At 41.6% G+C, this 26,250-nt stretch overlaps 4 protein-coding genes across 7 annotated transcripts; 2 read left to right on the top strand and 2 right to left on the bottom strand.

The window, feature by feature from the left end:
• Positions 1-995: 995 nt before the first annotated feature.
• Positions 996-3,427, top strand: icmt (isoprenylcysteine carboxyl methyltransferase). Its single transcript, XM_012820868.2, has 5 exons — positions 996-1,258; positions 1,632-1,720; positions 1,868-2,037; positions 2,158-2,375; positions 2,868-3,427. The coding sequence occupies exons 1-5, from the start codon at positions 1,040-1,042 to the stop codon at positions 3,048-3,050; spliced, it is 879 nt and encodes a 292-aa protein (XP_012676322.1). The 5' UTR covers positions 996-1,039; the 3' UTR covers positions 3,051-3,427.
• A 1,467-nt stretch (positions 3,428-4,894) lies between these two features.
• On the bottom strand, positions 4,895-13,232 carry rnf207b (ring finger protein 207b). 3 transcript variants are annotated; one of them, XM_031566672.2, is made up of 18 exons: positions 13,023-13,165; positions 12,472-12,662; positions 10,379-10,511; positions 10,090-10,234; positions 9,563-9,644; positions 9,363-9,438; positions 8,904-9,029; positions 8,701-8,747; positions 7,937-8,009; positions 7,560-7,628; positions 7,344-7,412; positions 7,004-7,122; positions 6,623-6,800; positions 6,075-6,260; positions 5,921-5,972; positions 5,720-5,837; positions 5,316-5,399; positions 4,895-5,170 (listed from the first exon to the last, which is right to left on the bottom strand). In XM_031566672.2, exons 2-18 carry the CDS (start codon positions 12,660-12,662, stop codon positions 5,014-5,016), a joined length of 1,905 nt encoding a protein of 634 aa, XP_031422532.1. In that variant the 5' UTR covers positions 13,023-13,165; the 3' UTR covers positions 4,895-5,013. The 3 variants fall into 3 exon arrangements, with proteins under 3 accessions (XP_031422532.1, XP_031422534.1, XP_031422533.1); XM_031566674.1 differs by having other exon boundaries at positions 13,018-13,109; XM_031566673.1 differs by lacking the exon at positions 12,472-12,662 and having other exon boundaries at positions 13,018-13,232.
• A 315-nt stretch (positions 13,233-13,547) lies between these two features.
• LOC105894255 (60S ribosomal protein L22-like) lies at positions 13,548-17,148 on the top strand. The gene is made up of 4 exons (XM_012820735.3): positions 13,548-13,648; positions 14,120-14,230; positions 14,458-14,582; positions 16,942-17,148. The coding sequence occupies exons 1-4, from the start codon at positions 13,598-13,600 to the stop codon at positions 17,084-17,086; spliced, it is 432 nt and encodes a 143-aa protein (XP_012676189.2). The 5' UTR covers positions 13,548-13,597; the 3' UTR covers positions 17,087-17,148.
• Positions 17,149-18,317: 1,169 nt separating this feature from the next.
• On the bottom strand, positions 18,318-25,649 carry rcc2 (regulator of chromosome condensation 2). 2 transcript variants are annotated; one of them, XM_031566671.2, is made up of 13 exons: positions 25,493-25,649; positions 23,485-23,703; positions 23,279-23,372; positions 22,508-22,651; positions 22,009-22,140; positions 21,823-21,911; positions 21,348-21,462; positions 21,067-21,233; positions 20,229-20,409; positions 19,992-20,097; positions 19,794-19,866; positions 19,620-19,697; positions 18,318-19,520 (listed from the first exon to the last, which is right to left on the bottom strand). In XM_031566671.2, the coding sequence occupies exons 2-13, from the start codon at positions 23,686-23,688 to the stop codon at positions 19,416-19,418; spliced, it is 1,488 nt and encodes a 495-aa protein (XP_031422531.1). In that variant the 5' UTR covers positions 23,689-23,703; positions 25,493-25,649; the 3' UTR covers positions 18,318-19,415. The 2 variants fall into 2 exon arrangements, with proteins under 2 accessions (XP_031422531.1, XP_012676282.1); XM_012820828.3 differs by lacking the exon at positions 25,493-25,649 and adding an exon at positions 25,071-25,470.
• Between the last annotated feature and the right edge of the window lie 601 nt (positions 25,650-26,250).

Raw genomic sequence — 26,250 nt, 5'->3', positions numbered from 1 at the left:
AGGCATGGAAATGATACGCTTGTATGTGGTTTGTGGTGGGTGGTGTTCTGCTGGTGTAGCAACACATTTTGACAGAATGGTAGAAATGCCAAAATATGGTGGTCAGTTTTACAAAGACTGCAAAATAACACAAGCACACTAATATGGTTAGTTTGTAATTTAAACAGACATATTTCATAATGTGACTAGAAAGGCTGTAAGATAACCAGTTAAAGTAACACTATGCAACAATTTGACACTTTTTGAGGTATGGTTTTATAGGCAACTACTTTTGGTACCATCCTCAAATAAATGTTGATAGCATATGTGAAGGACAGATAAACACCTGTGTCTTCCCCACTAGCCATCCAAGATATGCCCTATGTAGTTCTGTGTAACAGGCTGGAACCCCTTGCAAAAATGGAAGAAAGTGCGTGTGAAACGCATGACATTGCCAGCTATAGGGCCAAAAGACATTAGTTAGTGTGTTGGCAAGTTTCTATCAGTGTCAGCTGGGCTGTTGATGGTGGTTTTTGCATGCCTTTTAGGTAGATAGCTTACTAGTTTTGGAACAGAACTCGTATTGCTGCTTTAAAAACTTAAAGCATTAAAGGGAAACTGAGATAGACCTGTGTCTATTTACCTCAATAACTGTAAAGAAACTGTATACAAATGACTGTAGTCATCATGTAGAAAAGTTTCTACCGTCTAAAAGGATTGCAAAGGTTCAATTTTTACATTTTCAACCAGGATAGGCTGTAGCCTATCTACTTATTACCCAAGAGTGAATTTGACCAACTCAATTGGTGATTAAATTACATGTTGACATAAACATAATTTAAGCAAATGAATACGCTAAGCGTAAAGTGAAACTGTATTTGGTCCTAAACTATACAATATAAGTCTCATACGTTCTGTATTGTATTCAATATTCTATATTGACTGTTTGAAGAGCGCCCTCTTGTGCTGTCTGGACAGATCCCGAAAGAGAGGGGAGGGGTAAAAAACATCCCGGGTAAAAACGCGAGACTTCACCGAGAGACAGACCTCAGTTTTCAACATGGCAGGCAAGAAGTTGGAGCTAGAGGGGAAAATTTGTATTATTTGCTTTTTTTGTGGACTCGGTGTTCTTTTTGTTCCTTTAATTGCATCAGTAGCATCGAATATAGACTGGGTTTTCGACTATTTAACGGGATTTAATGGTAAGATTGCTAGCCTTGTGTATATTACAGTAATCAACGGCTTCCTGCTACTCATATACAAGGGACCTCTATACAAGGTAAGAGCTGGCTAGCTAGCGTGCTAGCAACTTAACTGTCTTTTTAATTTCACTACAGGAAAGCCAGGTTGTCAAATAACACCATGTATACTGTCAGTATGACTGAGTCTTGTTTTACTCTGCGTCACGACCGTGAAATCAACAAGAGTTCTTGTCCTGTCCATTCTTTTGCTGGCATAATCCTATTACCCTGGCTAAGTTTGCAAGATAAGTGGATTTGGCTAGAGATCTGTCATCTTCGTTTGCGAGGTGGCCACTTGGCTAGCTAGCTAACTGAAGAGGCTAACTTAATACTGATGTCTGTGAGCGTATTGAAGTTGTTTCAGTCATTTCGTTGTTTCAACAATAACACGGTTGTCGGCTATTTACTCAGGTCGCCGTGCGCGCATGCTTTCTCGGATTTACCTTTGGATGTGGGGTAATAATAAGTTGTTCAGACACAACATGGACACACTTTGGATGGTAAGAACATTTATCATCATGGAAACCATCATGATATTAACACAATAATACCAGTTTATTATTCGCGTTAATTGGTAAAAACACCTATCGTCTTGTCACATCACAAGAGGCTATCCCGTTTAACTGCATTTTGTTTATTTTTTGCAGGTACATGTGTTCACTAGCCTTCTTCCACTATTCGGAGTACTTAGTCACTGCGATCATCAACCCACGCAGTCTCTCGCTAGACTCCTTCCTTCTGAATCACAGTGTGGAATACACTGTGGCGGCTGTGTCTTCGTGGGTGGAATTCATAGTAGAGAAGCTACTATTTCCAGGTCTTTACGCATAGCCTAATTTCAACCTAACTATCTTCAATAGCTTTCATCATTCATCGTGCCTTCTATACAGTGTTGAAATATTCAGCTGAACGTCAGTATTTCATAATGCCATTGCAGATGTTAAACAGCTGGGCTGGCTCAGCGTACTGGGACTGTTTATGGTTGTGTTGGGCGAATGCCTGAGGAAGATGGCCATGTTCACAGCAGGCTCCAACTTCAACCACATCGTCCAGAATGAGAAGTCCCAGAGCCACATCCTGGTCACCAGTGGTGTCTACGCATTCTTCAGACACCCGTCCTATGTAGGCTGGTTCTACTGGAGTATCGGCACACAGGTACGAGTTTCCTTTAGTCATTTGCCATCTTTACTGAGTAGGCGCTGACCATTTTGGATAAAAGCACCTGCCCAAACTATAACAAATACACAGCTATAAGGCTATAAGGCTAGGGTATGGACCTCTCCTCATCCAGTAACTATAACACCAACACAGCTATAAGGCTATAAGGCCAGGGTATGGACCTCTCCTCATCTAGTAACAGCATTGTAGCAGTTCCTTGCGACTTATTGCCTAAACGTTAGCTTTTCAAAATGAGTGGAGTTTAGATTAGAAGCCAACAAAATATATTATCCTGAATTCACACCCGTGTGCTTTTAACCTGGCGGAGCCTTGGCTGTGGCACTGCTTTGCTGTACCAGTGTAGAAAATATTATGGAACTCCGGTTATTTGGTCTTGGTAAGCTCTACAATAAATATCAGTCAATATTAAGATGTGTTTTCAATATTGTGGTGTTTGGTGTAAATCATCAGTGTTAACGTGCTCCTCAGGTGATGCTGTGCAACCCTGTGTGCATCATTGGCTACACGTTAGCCAGCTGGCGCTTCTTCCGGGAACGCATTGAGGAGGAGGAGATCTCCCTCATCCACTTCTTCGGAGAGGACTACATCCAGTACAAGCGGAAGGTGGCCTCCGGCTTGCCGTTCATCGGGGGCATAAGGATGGGCTCCTAATGCATGGACTAGCAGGGCTGGATGAGATCCTGGGACATGCACATTGTAGGACATCACTGACAGGCACCGTGAGAGAGCTGGCTGCCCGGTGATGTTCTGGCTTTGCCCAGGGTTCCCCCCTCCTGGGATGGGACCTGGGTCACAGCATAAGGCAACCAGCACGAAAGCGATTCCCCTCTGGGACAATGGTCTGCTCGGCGGAGGCCTAATTCTCCACCACCCCACCCCCGTCATACCTCTCCCTGTGCACAACACGACACACAACACCGCCTGGACTTAACACCTTCCAATACAAAGTGTCTTAACACCCATTTGTGTCATCACCCCTGGTACTGTACATGTTAATCCCCATCTCTCTCTCTCTCTCTCTCTCTCTCTCTCTCTCTCTCTCTCTCTCTCTCTCTCTCTCTCTCTCTCAACCATCTGACATGTATTCATCACATCTTCAAAAATGCATCTCGGATGTCTGTTGCATCATCCACCATTCACTGTTTTCTTATAGTTTTCTTTCCCTGTATGTAATACTGACAAGGACATGTAGCTCCTCTGATGTGTTTTCTATATAGAAGAGCTTGGAAGTGATGTTTGGCACATTTCTAATAGTTTGGTGGTTTATCATTTTTTTTAATTAGCATGAATCCAGATCAGGAATTAACCTGGTCGAGTTGTAGGCCCTCCGATGAAGTAACTAGCGTTACTCAGTAAGGCTATACGTTTTCACAGTGAAGGCCCAGAGTTAGTCACTGGTCATTTGAAAATACATGTGTTCTTTCGGATAGCTGAGATTGTGTCTGCTTTGGCATGATCTTTTTAAACTGGTCATTCCAAACGGACTTTTTAAATTAGGAAGGGGTTGGTGTCCAACTCTTGCTAATGTTCCCATAGAAGATAACGTTCTAAGTTCTTGTAGTTCTATCTATGACCATTTGAAACAATGTGAATTACAAATGACTGAGTATTTAGACAGAATGCGAGAAACAATCTATGTCCTAAATTGTTATAGCCAGAGATGGGTGAGTTTTGATTCTGATAAACAATACTGCTATTAGGAGCATGTTCTGAGAAATTGTGATATTGCTGTTGTGGTATTTAGTCAGAGGATTTCTACTGACACATTGGGTAGTATTTCATCCAAATAGTGACCATAGCATTTTAAACTTGTTTGAGTTGGGGCCAGTCGCAGATCCTGGTAGCTTGTCTGCATGAAGCACCTGGTCTAAGAATAAACCAAAACATACGCGTGCTTTCCAGAGGTTGATGCTTTATTCAGGGATTTCTTCTTATTTGTATTGTTTTGTATATGTGTGTGAGTGTGTTCATTTAATCATTCATTCCATCCTGGTCATCTCCCCGGTGTTCAGTCATCTCACATTTTTGAAACCAACAGAAGCACGGATTTCAGTAGCAAAGTAGACCTGAACACAAAGGTTAACGCTCGTCTGGGTCGTCATTGGCTGCCTCAGAAGACCTCCACTTGCTTGGATGCGAGGATCAAGCTTGGCTTGGCTTGGCTTAGCAAGGCCACCAGGAAGTGAACTGACAGTGGAGGCATTTATGTATACACAGAGATTAATGGGATCTGATTGTTCTGCACACCCTAATGAATAAGTGCACTGTAAATGAGGGTCTAGGTTATTGTGAATATGAGCACACGTAGGTATCCAATATTGCTGACAAGATGCTGATATTCAGATGATGGTTGATGAATTGCACTATAATATTGACGCAGTGCTACTAGGACTTTTACTGTGGAGGAGGAGTAGCTACTTCCTGGTCGATTACTGTGCATTTACTCACGTTTTCAAAAGGAAAAAAAAATATAAAACAGCCCCAAACCTGTGAAATAAAGTTAAATGTTTAATCAGTTTGAGATGCTTTGTCATTTCTTTTACACTTTTCATAAACCTGGTTCATGCTTGAGAATATGATTTATGAAGTTCTTTGTTTAGAGGGTGTGTTGGTGCTAAATAGGTATCTCCTTGTGAGACAATAGTTCTGTAGGACTCTTCTGCCTGCTTGCTCTGTAGTGGTCCTTGCTCTTGGGTGTGGTCTCATCCAACAGCGAATAGTTGTCCAGCGATTTCTCCAGACCCTCATCGTCAGTACTGGATGTGTCACTCCTAGTCCCGACAATAACAGACAGCTTAATCAGTTAAGGTAGCTATGGTATTACATTTGCTCTCCTGAAAAGATGATTGGCTTTCATTTAAAAAAAAAAAAAAGATGATTGGTTATTTCAAGTGATAAAAAGTGTTTAGAACTTGCCGGGAGTCAGTAGCACTGCTCTCATCATAGATTTTGACCAATGTCTCTGTCCGATCGTCCTTAAACACCTTGGGCTCTTTTAGCCTGTTTAACAAGGATTTGAATGTATACAACTTTAAAGGCATCCATGAGTACCTATAGGCATGGACATCAGTGGGGGGGGGTGAATGTGTTATATTAAACACCTTTTACTGTATGTATTATATTAAACACTTCAAGAAGATTGGTTATGCAGACTGTGAGAAGAACCTTGAATTGTATTTTTGTAAACAGCATCTTGAGATTATATATATATATACACTGTATATAAGAGAGAGAGAGAGAGAGTAATTTGTTGCCTCTTAGTGGGAAAAAAACATGCAATATGGCTTTAAAACTAGCAGTGTAATCAGACTGTCTGGTACCTGGGCTCAAGACGTTCCTTGACCTTGGCAATGGACCGGATGTAGGGGCCAATCTGCCTGGCGATGGTAGTCAGGTAGGAGTTCTCTTGCCTCAGCTGAAGCAGGTCATGAAGCTGTGCTGGAGGCACAGAAGTATACAGGTAAATCCTTCATTTGAATAATTTAAATTTAAACTTAAATTCAGATTGTTCTTATTATTACCTTCGTAGATTTCCTGTTCATTTGCTACTCTCTGAAAAGTCTCCTCCCAGACCTAGGAAAGGTTATGCCAAATGAATTTACATGCAGTGAGTGCTTTACCACTGCTTGTTATACCATGCATATGCCATGTCTGATCAGGGATCTACTTCCTCACCTCTTCAAACATGGCTCTCATCTTTTCCACTGAGGATGCTTCTGTGGAAATATCTCGGTCCACGTGCACAGATTTCTCGAGGATCTCGTTCATGGTGTCTGTTTTGATAAGGGAGTGGTGCTTGGTCAGATCTCTGTGAACCTCCTGCACCTGGTCTTTCAGCATCTGGATTTCAGTCTGTAGGGTCTGAATACAACAGTGTGTGACACCATATGAATCAGCATGCTGGAAGTCTTTTCAAACTATAGAAAACTGTAAATCAAACAAATTTCAGAATTTCATCGTTTCTTTGCGTTCATCAGAGATAAACATCTGGAGCTGTCAACTGTCAGTTTTCACAAAGCATCTACGTCAGTAATGTGTGAGTTCCATGGTCATGAATTTACTGTCTTCAGTTTCTGGAGTCACCATTCTGAGGTAAAATATTAGGCTTATACACAATTCAAATGAATACATCGGTACAAATTGTACAAATCCGTAGAGTTTCATTCTTCTAAATCAGACCCGTAGAATGATAATGAATCTGGGAGGCCCAGAGCCTCTTTTACCCTGTAACTGCCCTCGTAGTTGCGGCAGTGCTCTGTGAAGGGCGTCTCCCCACCCTCAGCCAGCAGGACCTTGGTGCTGATGTAGCGGTGGGCGGTGGGCTTCCACACCACTGAGGAACTCAGGGACATGTCGCTGCCAGCAGGACAGTGGCAGGGTGCGCAGAGAGAAGACTGCAGGCTGAAGGGGTCAACATAACCAATAAACAAAGCAAGATTGGTTTGGATTTGTCAATAGGGACATTTTAAGAGCATCCTTTCGAGTAGTACTTTTTTTCTAATATTCACATCAGGTTCTGTTCAGGAGGAGCAGAGGAACTTTGCTAGTAGACAGACAATTTGAAAAACCATCACAGACATATAGAACCTGAAGAGGAGACTCACAGTCCACTGGAGTTGCCAAGGCACAATCCTGAGACACTGCCAGAGACGGAGCGGCGCTGGCCAATCAGCAACAGAGGCTCCAGGCAGCGGGCGAACTCTGACCGGTACTCTGTATTTATCTGCCCAAAGCATGAGTCATTTCTTTTCAATAATGCATTTCCAACACATTAAGTCATCACACAGACATTCATGAGTTGTGATTTGAGCATGATGCAGTATGTTTCTAATATCTTAATATTACATTTGATGTATTCTCCTGTGACATTTCAGAGGAATTATTTTGGGGGATAGAGGAAGTATATATTATGTATGTGCACAGATGAAATGAGAAATGTCCTACCTTACTGCCCTGAGTCGGCCTTAGTCTGTGAGGCAATTTTGCAATCTTTTTCAGCCTCTCCATCAGTTGCTGACGAAGAAAGAGTAATTTAATTTAGAACTGCAGGAATGATCATATCTGTACGACTAGCCATCAACAGGAACTAGAGGAACTGGCGTCAACATCATGAACAATTCATTTATTGGAAAATGTGACCTTTTGTTCCTGTGTACTTACATAACCCATGTCCAGGAACTCAAATTTATTGGCAGAACAAAGGAAGGCAGAACATGTCACAAGATGAACCTACACATAAGACAAACACATAGACTCTATCATTGATCGGAAAATTCTGATCAACTACCTTTACTGTTTTTTTTCAAATGTACTGTATATACTTCTTTGGTTTATTTATTTGCTCAGAATTGAGGAAAAATGTCTTATATCTAGAAATACTTTGAATATTAAACTTTGAAATTGTGGATGCTGTGGAGAATTTGTCAGAAACACCTTACAGTGAGTGAGTAGTAATTTTATGGAAGTGTAAAGGAACATGTAAAATATCATCCATGAACATGTAAATGGACGTGCAAATAGATCAAAACAGTTCATACTTGGAGGGTAGGAAGCAGAGCTGCTAAATGGGACAGCTGCTCTTGGAAAGCTCGCTCCTTCTCCTCGTGCTGACTGCATAACGAGAGTGACATTCAGAACTACTGCTGTTTTAATCAAAGAAACATCCTCATTTTAAAGCACACACTCCTGCTATGAAAAAAAAACAGCGTATTCTCTGCCATAGCTAAGACCCAGTGGCAATTATGTCTGTTATGAAACATCACATTGTTTTACCATCATAGTTCATTAAATTAGGGGTGCATGAGTCCATAAGTACCTGTAGCTTAATGCACAGCATCTCATATTCTGCATATTATTATTTATTTAGAGTTGATCGGTATTCCACTCACACGCTATGCCTTGAGTGCATGTTATGAGATGATTTCACGGGAGCATCTTTAAAAAGTAATATGATATGTTCGCTTGCTGACATTAAATGGCTTATACTGGAGATGTACTGTGTGCAAGCATGGCCTCCAGCTACCCAAATATATAAGCATAAGGTATGAGACCTGCATATGGTGAAAGTCTAAACAGATCTGTGGTGAACTATAGCTCCACGCAAATATTCTACCTCATTTTTACTGAGACACTTTCTGCAAGAAAGAAAGGCGTATTCCACTCAGGATGATTTGCAATGCATATTTTGTCTAAGCCAGAGGCTGGACATGTTTATTCTCTCTCCTGCTGTACCTCATGTTGGGTTCTTGTGCCAGGTGGATTTCCTCGTCATGGATGTGAGAATAAAAGAGAGCATTCTCACCTTTTAGCAGCCTTGAGGAGAATCTTCTTCCTTTCTGCCAGTTTCTCCTTGAAATGAAAATGTGTGCACAAGTTAGTTTCAGGGCCTCTTTTCTATACATGTACTGCACGTGTTCATGTACTTTTATTATTCACAGTTTGAGAGTTCACCACAGAGAATGACAAGATGCTGCTAATCCTCTCACACTGAGTAGTGCATCTCACCTGCATGCTGTTGAAGAGAGCACAGATAGCATTGTCCTCCTCATCCACATTGGCCCTGACCTCTCCAATCATAGCCTTCAGCAGAATGATGGCTTCCCGGGCTGAAGTCTGGAGTTCCTTCACTGCCTGTTGGGTTTCATAACATGTTGGAAGAGAGTGTGTGTGCATGGGCCACTTCTCATATGGGAAAGGTCTAATAGAACAGCTTCATGAAACCCATGTATCTTTAACACAGAAAAGATGATTCAAACTGGATATTACTTTGTTTTGATATATAGGCATATATTGCATCATAAGGCATACATTGTCACACTTTGTTTGTATATAAACTCTGCATATTGTAAAACCAGATAGATAATACAGCACATTTATCTAGCATTTATCTTGAATGTGGGCGTGTATAGTGAGGAATAGTGAAAAATGAGGAAACACAGAAGCACTCAATGTTACGCCACTCACTAGGACGGCGTGGTCCAATTTTTCACAGCCTTGCATATATGCTGTCTCAATATCAATGCAGTGTGCTCTGCTCTCCCTACAGAAACCGAAAGAAACACACACACACACACACACACACACACACACACACACATTAGTGTTTGAAGATTTCAGATTAAAACAAGGCGCATGTGATGTCAGTGCTGCAGTGTTTGACTTACACCTGCATGTCTCTGAAACAGTTGATGCACAGCATGGACTTCTTCTCAGTGGAGAACATGATGTAGAGCTCCTCATGGAGGGCTAGGGAGAGGCAATGCACCATAACACACAGACAACAAGCAACCACAACACAGAGACATCCATTCAATGCACATCCTCAAGCAACCACAACACACAGACATCCATTCAATGCACATCCTCAAGCAACCATAACACACAGACATCCATTCAATGCACATCCTCAAGCAACCATAACACACAGACATCCATTCAATGCACATCCTCAAGCAACCATAACACACAGACAACCAGTCAAACATGCTGAGATCAGGGGAACTTAAGGGGCAACTTCTGCTGCTCATGGTACAACCGGAATCAAAGGTTGTACCATACCAAAATAACACTGGACTCAATCTGGAACAAATCTGTCACTGACCAAGTAAGGATCAAGACCAGATCAAGGACCCAGTCTGTTCTGGGGTCAATTGATACCTGGGTACTCTCTAGTGTTTGTGACTATGCATACCGCATTTTTTATGGGCCTCTTTGGTGCGCTTAGCCAAGGAGACAATCTCGTGACGGGAGAACATCTTGGCCTTATGGGTGCTGTCCTTGCAGTCTCCACACAGGGGTTGGCTACAAGTGTTGCAATAATACATTGCATCCACATCCTGTTATGATGCACAAGACATCACACACAAAAGGTGAGTTCCTTTCATTCAGAGGAAGTAGGAAGGTAGGTAAGTATGTAGGATGAGCGAAAAGAGAGGAGGATGAGAGAGAGAGAGAGAGAGAGAGAGTGTCTGCTATAGGACCTGTTTCTTGCACTCCAAGTCACAGTTGGCACACTGCACTGTGTCCTCGCTGTCAGTCGAGTTGTCCACAAGGAACTTAAGGAGACGGTCCTCAGGAGGAAGTGGGTTTATGCCTTTAACAACTGTCTGATGTCTAGCGCACATACAAACACATACATTAAGACACACAGACACACAGACACCCAGACATACAGACACGTCTGTCAAGATAACGTGAAGACGGGAACAGCAATATGGTACATGATAGCCTATATGGCAAATGGAGGTTTATGAAGTGTATGTTCATGCCCAAAAATGCAGAAGCAAATAGTGTTTATGGGTGTGCAAAAATATTGTTTTGTTGATTAATTGTTTTAAATAATTAGTCAGATTCAATATCATACAGTAAACTTTTTGGATCAAACTCTTAGAGTAATATGCTTTTTTTGTCTGTTTTTTAGTTATAGCCCATGTTGCAATGTTACTTTCATCATGTTGAGATGTTTTTGCACATATCTTAAAGTAACCTGATTATTGTTAAATATGGCATGTAACTTTTGACTCAACCATTTTTATTTTTAGCAAAGCTTTGAAAGAGACAGGTTGATTTTGTTTTTCAAAGCACCTACTGTATAGCCTGTAAATTCCATTTGCATTAGTAAGTTTGTGTTCCCTTTAGAGCTTTATTTATAGTATTAAAGTATTTCATGTCTCATTCTTATCGAATAAACATCAAATCAAATTAATATTGAACCGAAACGGATGGAATCAAATAATTTTCTTGTGAATCGTAATCGAATTTAATCGGGCATTTGTGCCAATACCCAGCACTTTTGATGTGTTCATCTGCTTAGACTTCAAAGGTCCACATTGACATTCCCATTGTCTTATCTAGCTTTAGCAACAATGCCACAAATAGCTATGTCTGGAATTCCTAGATAGGGGCTAACGGAGGCCAAGGTGACCAGAGCAGAAATAGTCTCATGGTGTTCTGTAGCTTGTAACAGACCCAACACTTTACACCTTACATATCACAGTGGTTAAAGATAAAGATAAAAAATAGCAAAAGTTAGCAAAAGAGTTCCATCTCAAATGGTACTGTTGTGTATAATGTACACTATGGTCAACATGTCTTGTGTCACATCAGTAGTAATGTTTACACTTGCGCCTTGTACAATTCATTTGCAATGTAAAAAACAATCTCAAAAACAAGGCACTAAGAGTTCTAGTTTACACTATGTTCCTATTTTGAAGCTACACACATACAAACCCCTCATTTACGGCAGGCGAATATGATGAGGTAAATTGCTACAGTGATCACACAGATATTACTTCATGACTACAATATGGCTGTCCATCATAGATTAATGCTTTGTATGACTATGCAAATAAAATAAACTCCTACATAATGGCACAAATGTATATGCAATGTTCATGTAAGTTAAAGTTTAAGATGCCAAACAGAGTCAAAAGCAACTTGTGTGCAAAAAGATACAAAATCTCTCAACTTTAAAAGTTCTACAAACACAGGTGAAAAAGCAAATTAGTGACTAGGCAAGATTCATACATCTTCATCAGCCCTCTGATTTTTGCAAAACCACTCTGCTCCTACCAATACAAGACAAGCTACAAGCAGTTGCATGAACTATACACTATGCCAAAAAAATAACCCCGAGATCAATTATGTGTCAGGGTGTCTTGTATGTTTATTTGGTCTTTGGTGCCACCATGGATTTAATTTAGTACACAACACATTCAGGTTAACGCAACAGCAGGATTTACAGCACAGCTGTTTGTCTCTCAGGTAATCCCCACAGCACCTGCCTTCACCATTCCCTGGCCCTTCGGCCGGGAGAGACCAACAGTGCCCTTAGAGTACACCTCACTCTATGAATAGAGTCCCAGTTAAAGAACAACAATCCTCCTATGAAACCTGCCATGCTTCTGAAGTCTGATCATCACTATTTGTAAGCAGCATTTATGGAATAGAAAAACGTAAGAGCTACTTTTACGTTACGGACTTTTTTTGGTGAAAAGTCTTTTTCTCTTTCTAGTGTCAGTGTTTTAGTAGGTATTACATAACTGGCCTCTGCGATGCATTCTCAGATGCTTACCCACACAGGGGGCATGTTAGCCGACTGTCCACAGCCCTGCCCCGCAGGCAGCTAGCACAGAAGGTATGATAACAATCCAGTAGGCATGGGTGCTCATACTGCTCATGGCACAAGTGGCACACCAAGGGGTGGCAATTGGCACTGTCTGGGTCATAGAGGTTATCCAAAGGGGAGAAGATCCCACCAGACATCTGGAAATACAGGGATATTTTTCAGCTCCTCTGTGTGACCGATGCCTTTTGCAGAGTTTTCCAAGAGTGAGCTATCAGACTGTTTGACAACTGCTTGTGTAATGTGTGAACAAATGTTTCCTGCAGTCCTTTTTAAAATTCCTTGAAACACCATATTTTGAAAAAATCAATTCTGGTCTTTTAGCTCTTACTTACAGCAGACCAATAACAATCCATGCAATTAAATATACAAAAGAGTCCGCTCCCTTTGAACAATACAAAACAACACATTACATAACAAGAGTCAGCCTTGAAATCCAAAATCCAACAGCAGGCAAAACCACCACATAACTCAGAACGAAAGTGAAGTTCTTACATTACCCCCTGGTTTTCTCCCTGCCGTGTCTGCCTACTGATATCAATGACAGGCAAAGACTGTGGGAGACTTTGAGAGACGCTGCCTACGTCATGGGTGACATGGACTTGCCACAGTAGAGTGAAGTGAGTGGGTGGGTGTTGTGGTGATGGGACAATGAATGGTTCCTGATGACAATAGAGAAACCAGATCCCTTCCATGTGTCAACAAGTGACTAAAATATCTCTACCTCCAATCCCTCAGTGCTTTTCATAGAGCATTCTTTATTGGAGCAGTGGGAATGGCTGCCCTTGGACCCATCAAATATCTCATGAAGTTGTTGTCAAACTAACTGATTGCATAACAGTTGTCAGCTTCCCTGTGAGTGGTAGCTTGTCATCTTAAGGGCTTTAAATAAACTCCTGCAGCTGTTTTAACAACCACTGAACTTTAGTTATTTGTTTGAATCAATCATGGGGCATGGTTTCGATAAATAACAAGTTAGCCATGGATTGCCTTCTTCCAAGTCAGACAGAATCGAATTGTGATACAATGAATCAATCGATGATAACGGTGCTTGACTTGACAGGCTATTTCACGCATGCGCACAAATAGTTCTTCCTTTCTGCAAATCTTCGCCATGGCTCCGCTGGTGCGTACAAATCATGTGGCTCAAGTTCTGGATATTGCCAACGTTTAGAGACTTTTCAGAGGCTGATAAATAATCGGTGTTTGTCTTTAAACTCCGTTCACGTAACCAAGAGTTTCAATCACAATCACCAACCCCAATTTTTAATTGTAGCCGTGTCTAGATCCTGTGGCCTCGTAGCAATTTCATGTAGCTAGCTGCCTAGGTAGCAAGTAACACCATGCTGTCAGGCAGATCCCGTTGCTACTGATCCTGCTGTTCAATTACATCTACTCAAATTTAGCATCAGTAACTTCCGAGTAGTAGTTTTACATTTGATCTAAATGGATATTCTCACCCAAACGCATGTTTAGTGTTAGGAAATACCAGTTGATCAGTCTGTAGGTAGCTGGAAATAAGTATCAAATGGCTAACATTAGCTTATGTTTCACTGATGTTTCTCTCCAAGTAATGTTGCTTTATTTCCGAACACAGAAACTCAAAAAGCAGACCGCCAAAGGTGGCAAGAAGAAGAAGCAGGTCCAGAAGTTCACCCTGGACTGCACCCACCCCGTTGAGGATGGCATTATGGATGCTGCCAACTTTGTACGTGAGAAATAGCAGTTGTAGTTGTGTGGACAAGTCAACCAAGTATTACCACTATCTTTTTCCTGGAATTCACATAGATGTTAACAATATTTTGTTAAGCATTCGTAGCTTAACTAATATTCGAGTGTAGCATTTCTGCCATGCCCGTTGACGTCTATGTTGTGTAAATGAATACCAACTGAACTTGTTGTCATCTTCCTATCTTTTGGTTGGCCCCACAACAGGAGCAGTTCCTGCAGGAGCGCATCAAAGTGAACGGGAAGGCTGGAAACCTGGGAGGTGGTGTGGTGAGCATTGAAAGGAGCAAGAGCAAGATAACAGTATCTTCTGAGGTGCCCTTCTCCAAGAGGTATAGTGGTGGCATGCTTTTGCCTTCAATTAAACTTTTGGTGCGTGTGTGGTTGTGTGCATTTTAAAAGTTCTAACTTGTCCCTGTGTCATGACTGAGAGTTGCGCAAATCATGAGGTCTGTGCCAGTGTGTGAGTGTTTTGCTATGCTGATATGGAAATAGAGGACAGTTCTTGTTCAGTTCTTTGGTCATCAAATGAGGGGGTCACTGTTTTGTGGTGTGCAGGGTGAAAGCAGTGTACCCCCTCTTGCAATCTAGTTTCTGTCACTGCTAGGTCGTATATAGGGTCATTTATCCAATTGGGGTACTTTATGCTACTATGTGTGTCTGAAGAAAGAGCTGATGAATGGAAAGTATATCTGTTGGATGAGGTGGTCTGGAGTAGGCAATTACATGTAGCGGTTGACAGCGTTTGTTCACGATTCTGTCAGATTACTGTGTAGTTCTTTCGAATATTCTCATCATGGAGTTTGCCTACATCTATTATTACAAGGATCAGCACTTCAATGATTAACTGGGCATACAGGTAATGGAATTGAATGGAAAAATGTGAAAACGTCTGTTAACAATGAACATTACTTTGGTGGAATTTTACCTCAGTATACTTTGAGTATGAGATGGAGAAAGTATATATACTTTGGTAGTACCACAAAGCTTAACACTGTGGTTTATTAGGGATGGATTTGTGAAGTAATTTGTATTTTACAGTAAAAGGAAAGTGTCATAAGAAGTTCAAAGTTCTTGGTACCCATTAGGATATTCTCAACGTACAGTTGGCTGCTGCCGAAGCAGCTGTTTATAATGTAGCTAGTAACAGTGAAATGATTTTGGTGTCTCATATTTCTGAAGGCTACAGTGTGTTATACTTGCTAATCAAACTGCTGCTGCCACAGATTTGAAAACAGACCTGCTGCTCCCTACACTCCCTTTCTGGCTTGTCACCGGTGTTCTCAGATCTTACTGCCATGCTCAAGGCCCATCCTGAGATTGGCTTGTCTTAGGTCCTCATTGGGTTACTGTAGTGTAGCTCAATGCAGTATTATGTTAAGTGGCCAGTCACACAGGGCTTGCAGTCATCTTAATTGATGACCACGCTATGACGTCTGATGTGTTCACATTTATGAAACTTTTGTGCAAACCACAGTGATCATAAAGTAATGAAGCACCAGAAATGGATTGCTCAGGCTCAACTTTTGGTTGAAGCACAAGTCAGACTTTGCCCTCCTGTGTTTCCTTGGCATACTGCTTTCTAGAAATACTACACATTGCTGACTGTTTACAATGCAAGGGGTGTCGTGAACCTTTTAGATCTTTATTTAAAAAGGACCTATTATGCTCATTTTCAATGTTTATCATTTTGTTTTTGGGGTCTACTAGAATAGATGTACATGCTTCAATGTTAAAAAAAAAACACTTTGTTTTGCTCCTACTGCACATCACCCTCTGTCTGAAAATCGTTTAGAGCTCCTGTGTGATCTGATAGGTCAGCTAGGTGGGCAATACGGATTGTGTTAAGAGATTGCGTCATTTCAGGCTGCTGAGAAAAGTGGTTTCTGTGGGAGAGAGTTGCTCCCTCTGCCGTCTACCTTGAGCTTTGTAACTGCAGACCATTGACATGCATACAAAGCTTATATAACACTCTAATAAAATACATATTTGGAGTGTAGGGATTGTTTCAGGATTTTGTGTGGTATATTAGTAAATTACTCATGTAAATATGTAGCTGAAATTATATATGACACAGGGCTTCTAAGATAGGTGTGTGTGTTTTGATAGAACTGAATATCGCTGCTTTCCTGTTGTCACAGTTGAACTACTTGCATTATTTTGCATGATCTTACTCTGTAAGCCATGTTCCTGTTAATGTACTCTGTCCTTGTCTCAGTAAGAGCAGAGACCATTAGCATTCAAATGCTCAGTTTTATGAGAGGTATTGAAGACAAAAGTAGGTTTATATTGAAACGTGAAGTATTTGCCAAATATTTGTATTTAACGCCATCAAAACCTCATAGTATATCAGAAGAGCGCTGATTTGATGCGTTATGGCACGTAGCTATGGTTTAAAAATGATTGCACAACTTGAGGCAGAAAAAATGCCAGCCTGTTTCGATAGCGTTGTTGACCAACTCTTGGGTACATCAGCTAGATATGCAGTGTGCTTTATCAGTGCAGTGTTTGAATGATCTAGAATGGCATTGTTTTCTTCATGTGGTCCTTCACTGCAGTTTGACCTGAATTCTTGTGATTTTTTTACTATGTTGAACACATTTTAGAAACATGGCCGTCATTTATTCTTTTTGCTCTCAGTTTCTTTTGCCTGGACTCTAATTACATATCCAAATTGTTATTTTACTGCAGATACCTGAAATATCTGACGAAGAAGTACTTGAAGAAGAACAACCTCAGAGACTGGCTACGCGTTGTGGCTAACACCAAGGAAAGCTATGAGCTACGCTATTTCCAGATCAATCAGGATGAGGAGGAGGAAGAGGATGAGGATTAAATGTAAAGCCTTCCTCTGTTTTTTGTACATTCAATAAATCATTGTACTCTTATGATATTTCATATTCAGTTGACCATGGCTCTTTTTTTGGGACTTGCCCAAGAGGATTTTGTTTCATTCAGGTTTTCAAATCTACAACCCTGTTTTGGTTTGAAAAAGGGTATTCATCATTAGACACACTATTACTCTGTATATTTACTATTTTAATCTACTTGGCTATTCTCATGAAAGCATATCACTATAAGCACAGCAGTCTGTACAGCATTAGAGACTTTAAAAGTAGGCTTTCAAAAAAAGCTTGGTACAGTGGTCTGTCCTTGGAATTTCTGTCGTGCAAATATAGCGTTACATTATCTCACTGTAGCATACTGTTGGGAATTGACAGAAACGACACCCACAACCACTGACGAGTAAATGTTTAGACAAGAGTTCACCATCATATCAAGCAAACATATAAGCACTCATCCATCAGGATGCCGAACAGGCCAGTGTCAGCCAGACCTCCCCAGGTTGTGTTCCCCACCCATCTTTAAAGCAGCAATACGGAGTTCTGTTCTAAAACTAGTAAGCTAACCACCTAAAAGGCATGCAAGAACCTTGCAAACACCACCAATAGCCCAGCTGAAGCTTGCCAACACACGTACTGGTGTCTTTTGGCAGTTCAGCTGGCAATGTCATGCATGTGAAAGCTTTTTTTTTTTTCAATTTTGCAGGGTGTACCAGCCTGTTACACAGAACTACATAGGGCATATCCTGCGTGGCTAGTGGGGAAGACACAGGTGTTTATCTGTCCTTCACATGACCATATGCTATCAAAATTAATTTGAGGATGGTACCAAAACTAGTTGCCTATAAAACCATATCTCAAAAAGTGTCAAATTGTTGCAGTGTTACTTTAACAACCACTGAAGTTCCATCCACATACATTCAGTCTATGCTATCGAAAGGTAGTCAATCTAAAACCAAAAAGCCCTTCAGTGTTTTCTTCATGCACCTCGACGTAATCAGTTATTCTTTAATTAGTCAGTGCCTACATCTTAAGAAATGCAAGAGAACAGCCCCACAAACACTAATATATCTTAACCATGTTAACCCTAAACCAACATTTTTGTTATAGGCAAGGTGTGTAACAAGAGTTTTTAACCTAGCATAAAAGTGCAGAAACCAGGGCATACTTTAAGAGAATTGTGAATATCACTGTAAGAGAGAAATGAAACCACAGAAGCAGAAATGTAAGCAATTTACATTAATCTTTATTTGACATTTTCATGAAAAACAAGATGTTTTACAAATTGAAAAAGGAATAAACATACTGTAATAACCCCAGGACATACACAAATGAATAACAATTTAATGGAAGCTAACAGTAAAACTGTACTTTATCCCTGGATTTTTTCAGAATATTCGTTCATTGGCCATCACCATCAACTGCAACCTCAAACAAAGCACTTAAATAACAGGTGTTAAATAACTGAGCAATGAGAGTTCAAACCCAGTTCAGACAGAGTTGGGGGGGGATAGACAAAGGTGTCAAATCAAGCCTTCACCCAGATTGCACAAACTGATCGACAAGACACAGGGACAATGTTTCGAAGCACAGGAAAACAAATAAATAACCAACAAACCATCATTGCCAACTGAATTTATTTCACCTTTAGTAAAACATTGTGTCTTTGGGACAACACAAACAGCCATACCCTTAAATACATCACATAAAAGGCACAAATATGGAGTGTTGGTCTTTTGAGTGATCCCAGCTGAGGACTTTTTGCCTCGTGACTGTCTTTACAATGTAGCACCGTGTGTTTGAAAAAGGGAGACACCGATTCAAAATTCAAAAACGTTCAAGACTACACGTGACGGTAAAGGACCAAAAACAGAGGACGACAAAAACTAGAATGCTGTGTTTGGAATTCTATTAGGAATGTAGAAGAAGGGAATAAAAAGGGGGGGATCCACTGAGAGTATTAAGCGTTTGGAGGGAACCGGCTGGATTTCCCAGCGGTAGCCAGCGGCTTTACACACACACGAATGCTGGTAGGAAAAAAACACCTCCGATACATGATGTCCAGTATATTTCATACCACTTATTGCAGCATTGCTTTCTCCAGATTTGAGTCAGACTGAAGCGGAAATCTAACTTTTTGTTGCCAAAGTTTTGTAACTGATGTCCTAACAAATAACCCTCCCTCCCTGTACCGACCCAATTATTAACTATACAAGTGACCTGGGGCTGCTGGCCCTTTGGTCAGAATCAACTGCTTCTGGGGGAGAGAAGAACCAAAACAAAAAGAAGACACAAAATTGAGGTTGAGGGTGTCCACCTCATTCAGAGCATGCGGGGGTTGTACTCTGGCAGCTTCTTCAGCTTCTCTTTTTCCTGCTCGGACTCCTGGCGGGCGATTATTAAGGTGTGTGCGTAGCCCATCACCACCTGCAGGACCAACATACCAGTTTAGCATCTGAAAGCCACACATGGGTCTATATTTGAAGTGCTTTTACACGCCTTTCTGCTTGGGCTGAGGCCACTTACCTGTTCTGAGTATACCCCATCCATGGTTTTCACCTCCTGGGCTGTGGTGGAAGACTTGGGCTTGTTGTCTCCATATCCCTAGAAGACATTTACATAAGTTACCAAATCATTCACAACAGATCATTTCATCTGATTTGTTTTAATGAGCTCACACAAATGATGTTGTTAACCTACCAGTTCTCCAAAGGTGGGGGAGGGACCCCAACTAATGGTGCTTTCATCGGCAGCGATGACTATGCTGCTCTTCCTGAAGAGAAGGAAAAGGCAAGAGCTTCTTTTTCAAAGAGGCAAGAGCAACATGGAAACAGAAGAGATCTAGACAAAACCTCCATCTGCTCAGATGTGCTGAGGGCAAAAGAGTAGAGCACTCACCCGCAGGCGAGGGTGCGGATCTTCCAGCCACACAGGTCCTGCACAGCTTTGGGGTACATGGTGGACTCTCGAGAGGTGTTGGTCACTCCCCAGAAAAAGAGACCCCCTGCAAGACCCATTTAAAACAATTATATTGTATCATTTCTGTAATTACAGAAACACTGTTGCCGGTCTTGCCATTACTATTAGTTTAAATTCAATGAATTATGAAGACGCAAACATGGCACGCCCACTTACCCATCTCACTAACAGCAAAGGAACACTGATATCCGCTGAATATCTGAGCGGCCCCACGGCCTGGGAAGTCAAAGAGCTTGACTAAACGTGGCACCATCTCATCCTTCTGCTCTGTGTGTCCCAGGCGTCCGTAGCCTCCGAAGCCCCAGGAGAACACTCGCTTCTGGGAGTCCAACACCAGCTGTGTGCACACAAACAAAACAACCAGAGCGGTCACTGTGAGGCCAGTAGAACGGATTCAGTGGATTGGGATTTCCACAGAACCACACATTTTGTCATTCACAACATTCCGGTCACAAGGACAGCAATGGATTGGCTCGTACCATCCCCATAGATATGGAGGCATGGACATATTGCCACATAAGATGACCTCTTCCAACTACAAAAGCAGTTTATTAGCTACATGATTTGACTCAACTGCCACAGCTGATGTGTCAGTATCTGTGTCAGCATCTGTGTCAGTATCTGCCACGCCAATGTCATCGGGTCCTCCAGCAAGGTATTCAGAATCTATGGAAGACGGGCACTTATTTCTTATCTATGCATTATTCTATGGCCCATAACTATTTAAACCCAGCCAGACTTGTCTGTAAGTAGGATTATTGCATATGACACACACAGCATGTTACAATGACTGTCATGACTGACTCAGCTTTGACCCTTTTTTTGGGTTTAACACAAATACTGCCATATACCTTATGACCCGGGGAAATGTCAGGAAGATATGTATGAAAAATAAAATACCGCCCAAGCCCACTGCAGTATTATTCTAGCTATCTTGAGGCCATCAGTTTATTTTGTTTTCAAAAACCTTGGGCAATATCTGTAGTTAACTCACGGTGTGATTGGAACCACAGACTACGTCCCGAATTACAACGTTGGGCACAGGCAGCACCTGCCCGTCCTTTGTCTTCTCAATGAAGATGGCTACCCGCCGAGCGATGAGCTCACAGTCAAACTCGATGCGCTGAGCACGAGCAATGAACTTACCATCTGAATTGTGCCCTGTTGTACAGAGAGAGAGAGAGAGAAGGAGAGATCATTTAGACAGTCTTGTCTGTGCCATACGTATGCCTGCTATATCAGTGAATGCGGATTGGACTTGCTGTTGACACATACCTAACTGGCCATACTCAGGGCATCCGAAGGAGTAGAGGTTGCCCTTGCAGTCCACAACCATGCTGAACTCTGCCCCACATGCCACTTTGACCAGGGGCTGCCCATTGTACTGCACCTGAAACACAGAAATGTAAACTTATGACAAACTATGCTTCTGATAGAGATAGATAGATAGATAGATAGATAGATAGATAGATATCTCTCTCTCTCTCTCTCTCTCTCTCTCTAACACACATACACGCGCCAAACATAGACGACTGTGTCTAAAATGAATAACAGGCACTTTTACTGGCATAAGATCAAGGACTGCCATATAAGCAGATTGTCTGAATCTGCAATTACAGTACTGGTACAATAATGCAAGAATGTATAGCCTGTAAAATCTGATTGGCCAACACTACTAGGTTTTGACACTGCATATTAAAAGTCTGTAAATACAAGCAGTACATGCAGAAAACCGAGGGAGATCGCTTACTGGGGCTGGGCTGAGAACTGCATCGGTCTGACTGCCCTGACCGAGTTGTCCGAGCTTGTTCTCTCCAAACGAGTAGCACGAACCATTTTCTGGTGAGGGGGAAAGAGTGTGAGCACAGAGCTAACAGATACACACACACACACACACACACACACAATGTTCATATGCATCAGACTCAGTACCTACCTGTAAGAGCCAGAGTGTGGTTTCGTCCACAGGCGGCAGCTACGATCACCTCCTTGGCGAGAGCCTCCACCAGTTTGGGAGAGTCCAAGCGTTTGGTGTCCCCATGTCCCAGCTGGCCTTTCTCATTACGACCTGAGACATCAAGAGAGTTAAAAAAAACACAACTCTAAGTGACTGATGCTCTTTAAGGTACATTCCTTGGTGCTCTGCAGGCCTGTGGCCCGCCTCTTTACCCTTTTCATGTAACGCCATTAGGGGATGTTCAAAGACAGAAAGGTCATGAAGTCTACTTCTGAAACTGCTAAATCAGTCTCCCTTCCACTCAAATCACCTAAACAAAACAACCATTCAACTCATTTGAAATGCAAGCCATGCCTATGCAAAGCTTAATCAAAGTAGCTAGGTAATGGCCTATCAGCATGCCCTAAATTTGTGTTCCTATTGTAATGTGTCATTCTTTCAACGCCCTTTAGGTATGGCGGGTTAAATGTAGACTCACCCCAGCTCCACAGTTTTCCCTCTGTGGTGATGAGGAGGCTGTGAGCCGCGCAGGGCCCCGCCACGACACAGCTGACCTGCACATCATTCAGACATCCATAGCGATGGGGCCCCCACAGGTTCTGGCCCAGGTGCCTGTAAGCAGCTGAGGCCCAACAACAAACAAACAAAAACAAACATTTCAGTCCATTTGATTCATTGTGGTACTTCTCATATTTTATTTGATTAAAGGCCTTTTAAAACACCTACATACTTTGTATGCACAATCTATTAAGTAAATCCTTCTTTGGCAGATCATTTAAAGATTGTGGATGAGGTTTGACCGCTTCCCTTTTGTAGAAATTAAACTATGCTCGTATAACCTTTTCATGGCATGGGGGAAAACAAGACTGATCACGTAGTTCATCTGTACTGCCGTCTTGGACATGTATGAGCCTGTGTTGCTCATACATGCACCAGTCACACACAAAAGCCCTCTGAAAGATCAATCCAGCATTGATCCAGCCAGACCCCAGCTTGCAGGCCCTGCAGCTCACACAAGACAAGCCAGGGAGGATGCTCTCAGTCCTAGACAAACAATGGTGCTAGAGCTACACTGCATCTCTTAACATCTGGATCAGTTATTTCTATGCATCAAAACGACACAGGTAAGAGTTTGTTCCATTTAAAAGCTCAATGTGGAAAACAATCACTGGTGCACATTATAAATGCATTGTATGCAAGATTATAATTTGAAATAAGGACATATTACTGGTCCAATGGCCATGCACACCTTGCGCTTTTGGCACCTCCTTTCTTCCAATCAGGTCCCAGTTGGTGGCTCCAAAAATGACCAGCTGACCTTTGACTTTGGGAAGTTCGAGGTTCTGAGGAACAGATGAGAACAGATTATATGAAGTGTGCAAGGTCTGCTCATGTAATATTAATGCTGCTTAAAAATGACCACAGCGAGCCAAAACACACAGACGTACAACTCACAATCTTTTCTTTTACGTCGTCGGCCACAGTGACTGGTTGCAGGCCCGACTTGGAGACAGTCCTGCCTGGTTTCTTTGTGTTCTCCTGGTCGTAGTCATCAAACTCATCATCACTGCTGAACTCCCTGTCTTTCTTACGGCCTCCTGCTCTCTTCCTCTTTGTTCCTCCGTTCCCTGAGACATCGGTCACCTTCTTGCGGGGCATTTCAGCTTAGATTTTCTGTAACACGGGACCGTGGAGTATTAGGTTAACTGATAAAGCATTTAAACTATGAATGACCACAAGACTATGAGCATACACCCAAGACTATGACTTACAATCACCCCTCTTTGAGTGATGAAGGTGATGAAACACAAGTCAAATTCTAAAAATGCAAACAAATGGTAGAAAAATGATAAGAGCGCACGTTTGTATGACCAGTCAACACAAAGCTAAAAATCCCCTCTGGTCTTGTATGTGACTATGTGATGCTGAAAAGAACACAGTTTATTAATTATGTAGCTACACTGCCATATGCATCTTTCATATTCAAGCTCACAGTAAAATCATTTTCTATACTGGCTATGAGTCTTAACTGGCTTTCCTTACAAGCAATTCAGCCATGAACACAAGTACAATGGTTCAGCTTAGTGAAAGGCATTTTAATCTCAAGAACTGGGATGCTTATATGAAGCCACAGCTTAGGAGCTGAACAATGATACAGCTATACCACTACAAAAATAAACTAACCTGGCAATATTCACGCTGTCGTGTCGACAGCAAAGATATTTAGATCAACATTTCTTAGTATAATCAGCACAATTTCTACACAGAGAACTTCACGAAATTGGCATCACAGCCTGGCCGTATTGGCACAATCTCTCTTTGGTTCGGAAAACGCATGAACCAACCAGAGAATCTTTGGAAAATAAGTAGTTTATACATTCCGGAACGAATGTGTCGCTCATTCGACTAATTAACTTTCCATTCATCCGAAAATTACTAAACTCGATTAACGTTATTATGTAACGCCGCAAGAGAACATCACTTCCTTAAAAATGGACTACAGTTAATCTTCTAAGATTAGGTATGCGGTCCAAAATATACCATACAGCTTGTAATAATAGTATCTGTATTCTATTTCCACGAATGAAAATGCTGAGTACATAAATGCAGCTAAACAAAGGGGCAGCTATCGCATACACTTGGATAGCGTGACGATGGGCTCACAGCATAGAGGGTCCGTTTAGTTCTTTGTTAGCTAGCTGCCTATATTTTGTACGCAGTTTGCTTCAAGATTAGCCGTCGGTATCTGACCAAACCAACTATAAGATTAGTAGCTAGCAACCTAGCCACACTATGAAGCCGTGATGAGCTCAATGAAAACATTTCCATTACCAGTGCGATGATTTAATAATTCGGCGCGGTGAAGGTTTTCACCATGTCTAGTATGCTGACAAGAGTAAGCTAATTACTACTTGGTCAAAAAGATGGCTATTGTAAGCTAGACAGCTATTTTTGCGAGCTAACGACACCTAGCTAGCATAGCTGCGGTAAATGCTAGCTCGGCTAGCATTAACACTTTTTTTAAACAAAGCAATACAAACCTTGAACGCAATATGCTGATGAAAAAGTTTTTTTCTCCTCTGTAATAGGGATTCTAGCTAATAAGTTAACTAAAAAGTTAAAGTAAACTTTATGATGCCGTAAATAAAGTTGGAAGATGGTAAACGACCGACTGGTTTCCTGATTCTGATGCTTCTCTCGTGTCTGTCCGTCTTCCTCGTTTTTTGATTGATTTTGAACAAAAGAATCTGCAGTCTCCACGGTCAAACCACGTGGGTGCAGCCTTACATTCATTAAATTACAGTCAGTTGGGTAGACCGGAAAGTATCTGAACAGCTATCTGAGTCCAGATACCTTAACCAACTACTTGCACTCAAACTTTTCCCTGCGAATTTCAAACCAGTGAAACTATTCCATATATTCGGACCTGTAACAAAATTGTACCTGTTAGTCTTTAACTTACTTGAAGATGTATGCGGCTGCCCTGAAATAAGGGAGGTCTGTCTCACCATAAGCCCTCCCCTTCTGTCGTCCGTCTTTTTTGTTAAAATGTAAATATGCTCTGAGATGTGTCATAGCCTGCCTACAGAACAGAAACACATGGGGGACTTTGAGACCTAGTAAATTTAAAAACTACACTTCTTCTGGAGTGTGATTATGTGCAAGGGTCACACCGCCCTCTTGTGCTTGGGAGAAACAGTACGCCTCGAAACATCTCTGGAAAGCTCTTTGTTAAACTAGTATCTACTCAGATCGTGTGTCTTCATTAGTGACATTCAGTTGAGGAGAATATAAGAAAAGCCCACACTGTTGAATTCAAATGCATACTATTTTCATCCTATCGTAGCGTCTTTGGGTTCTTCTGAAGTGAGACGGCGCAATGTAGGGAAATCCCAGGAAAGGACAGGACAGAGACCTGGGGGGGGCACATTTGATCTCTAAGAATATATAAGGAATCATATAAGGAATATATGTGTTATGAAGGGGAGGTAGGGAATACTTTTCAGTGACAATGACATTGATGGAAAAATTACGTTAACTACCGCAAAAGACTAACACCGGCATTAAAAGAGCACAACACAGACGAAATGATAACATTCACACATGCTAACATCAGACAAAAAAGGCAGACATGAGCTGCATTATTCTGGAAAAGCAACATACAAATAGAACAACCAGTCTCTTGCTCGCACAGCAGTTTCGCTACAGCTCTAATACGCT

Source organism: Clupea harengus, chromosome 4 (assembly GCF_900700415.2).
Source record: "Clupea harengus chromosome 4, Ch_v2.0.2, whole genome shotgun sequence".
Classification (NCBI taxonomy): domain Eukaryota; kingdom Metazoa; phylum Chordata; class Actinopteri; order Clupeiformes; family Clupeidae; genus Clupea; species Clupea harengus.
Note: the sequence above shows the minus strand (reverse complement) of the source record. Positions and strands in the feature narration are given on the sequence as shown.

Coding starts and splice junctions, on each gene's coding strand:
- icmt (XM_012820868.2), top strand. CDS start 1,040: ATGGCAGGCAAGAAGTTGGAGCTAGAGGGGAAAATTTGTATTATTTGC. Junction 1,259..1,631: donor ACAAGGGACCTCTATACAAG/GTAAGAGCTGGC, acceptor CTATTTACTCAG/GTCGCCGTGCGCGCATGCTT. Junction 2,376..2,867: donor ACTGGAGTATCGGCACACAG/GTACGAGTTTCC, acceptor CGTGCTCCTCAG/GTGATGCTGTGCAACCCTGT.
- rnf207b (XM_031566673.1), bottom strand. CDS start 13,217: ATGGAAGGGATCTGGTTTCTCTATTGTCATCAGGAACCATTCATTGTC. Junction 9,030..9,362: donor AATTGGACCACGCCGTCCTA/GTGAGTGGCGTA, acceptor GAAACCCAACAG/GCAGTGAAGGAACTCCAGAC. Junction 8,748..8,903: donor CTCTCTTCAACAGCATGCAG/GTGAGATGCACT, acceptor TTTCATTTCAAG/GAGAAACTGGCAGAAAGGAA.
- LOC105894255 (XM_012820735.3), top strand. CDS start 13,598: ATGCGCACAAATAGTTCTTCCTTTCTGCAAATCTTCGCCATGGCTCCG. Junction 14,231..14,457: donor TTATGGATGCTGCCAACTTT/GTACGTGAGAAA, acceptor GCCCCACAACAG/GAGCAGTTCCTGCAGGAGCG. Junction 14,583..16,941: donor GAGGTGCCCTTCTCCAAGAG/GTATAGTGGTGG, acceptor ATTTTACTGCAG/ATACCTGAAATATCTGACGA.
- rcc2 (XM_031566671.2), bottom strand. CDS start 23,688: ATGCCCCGCAAGAAGGTGACCGATGTCTCAGGGAACGGAGGAACAAAG. Junction 22,652..23,278: donor GGAGGTGCCAAAAGCGCAAG/GTGTGCATGGCC, acceptor GTTGGGCCTCAG/CTGCTTACAGGCACCTGGGC. Junction 19,698..19,793: donor CCCCCACCTTTGGAGAACTG/GTAGGTTAACAA, acceptor AATGTCTTCTAG/GGATATGGAGACAACAAGCC.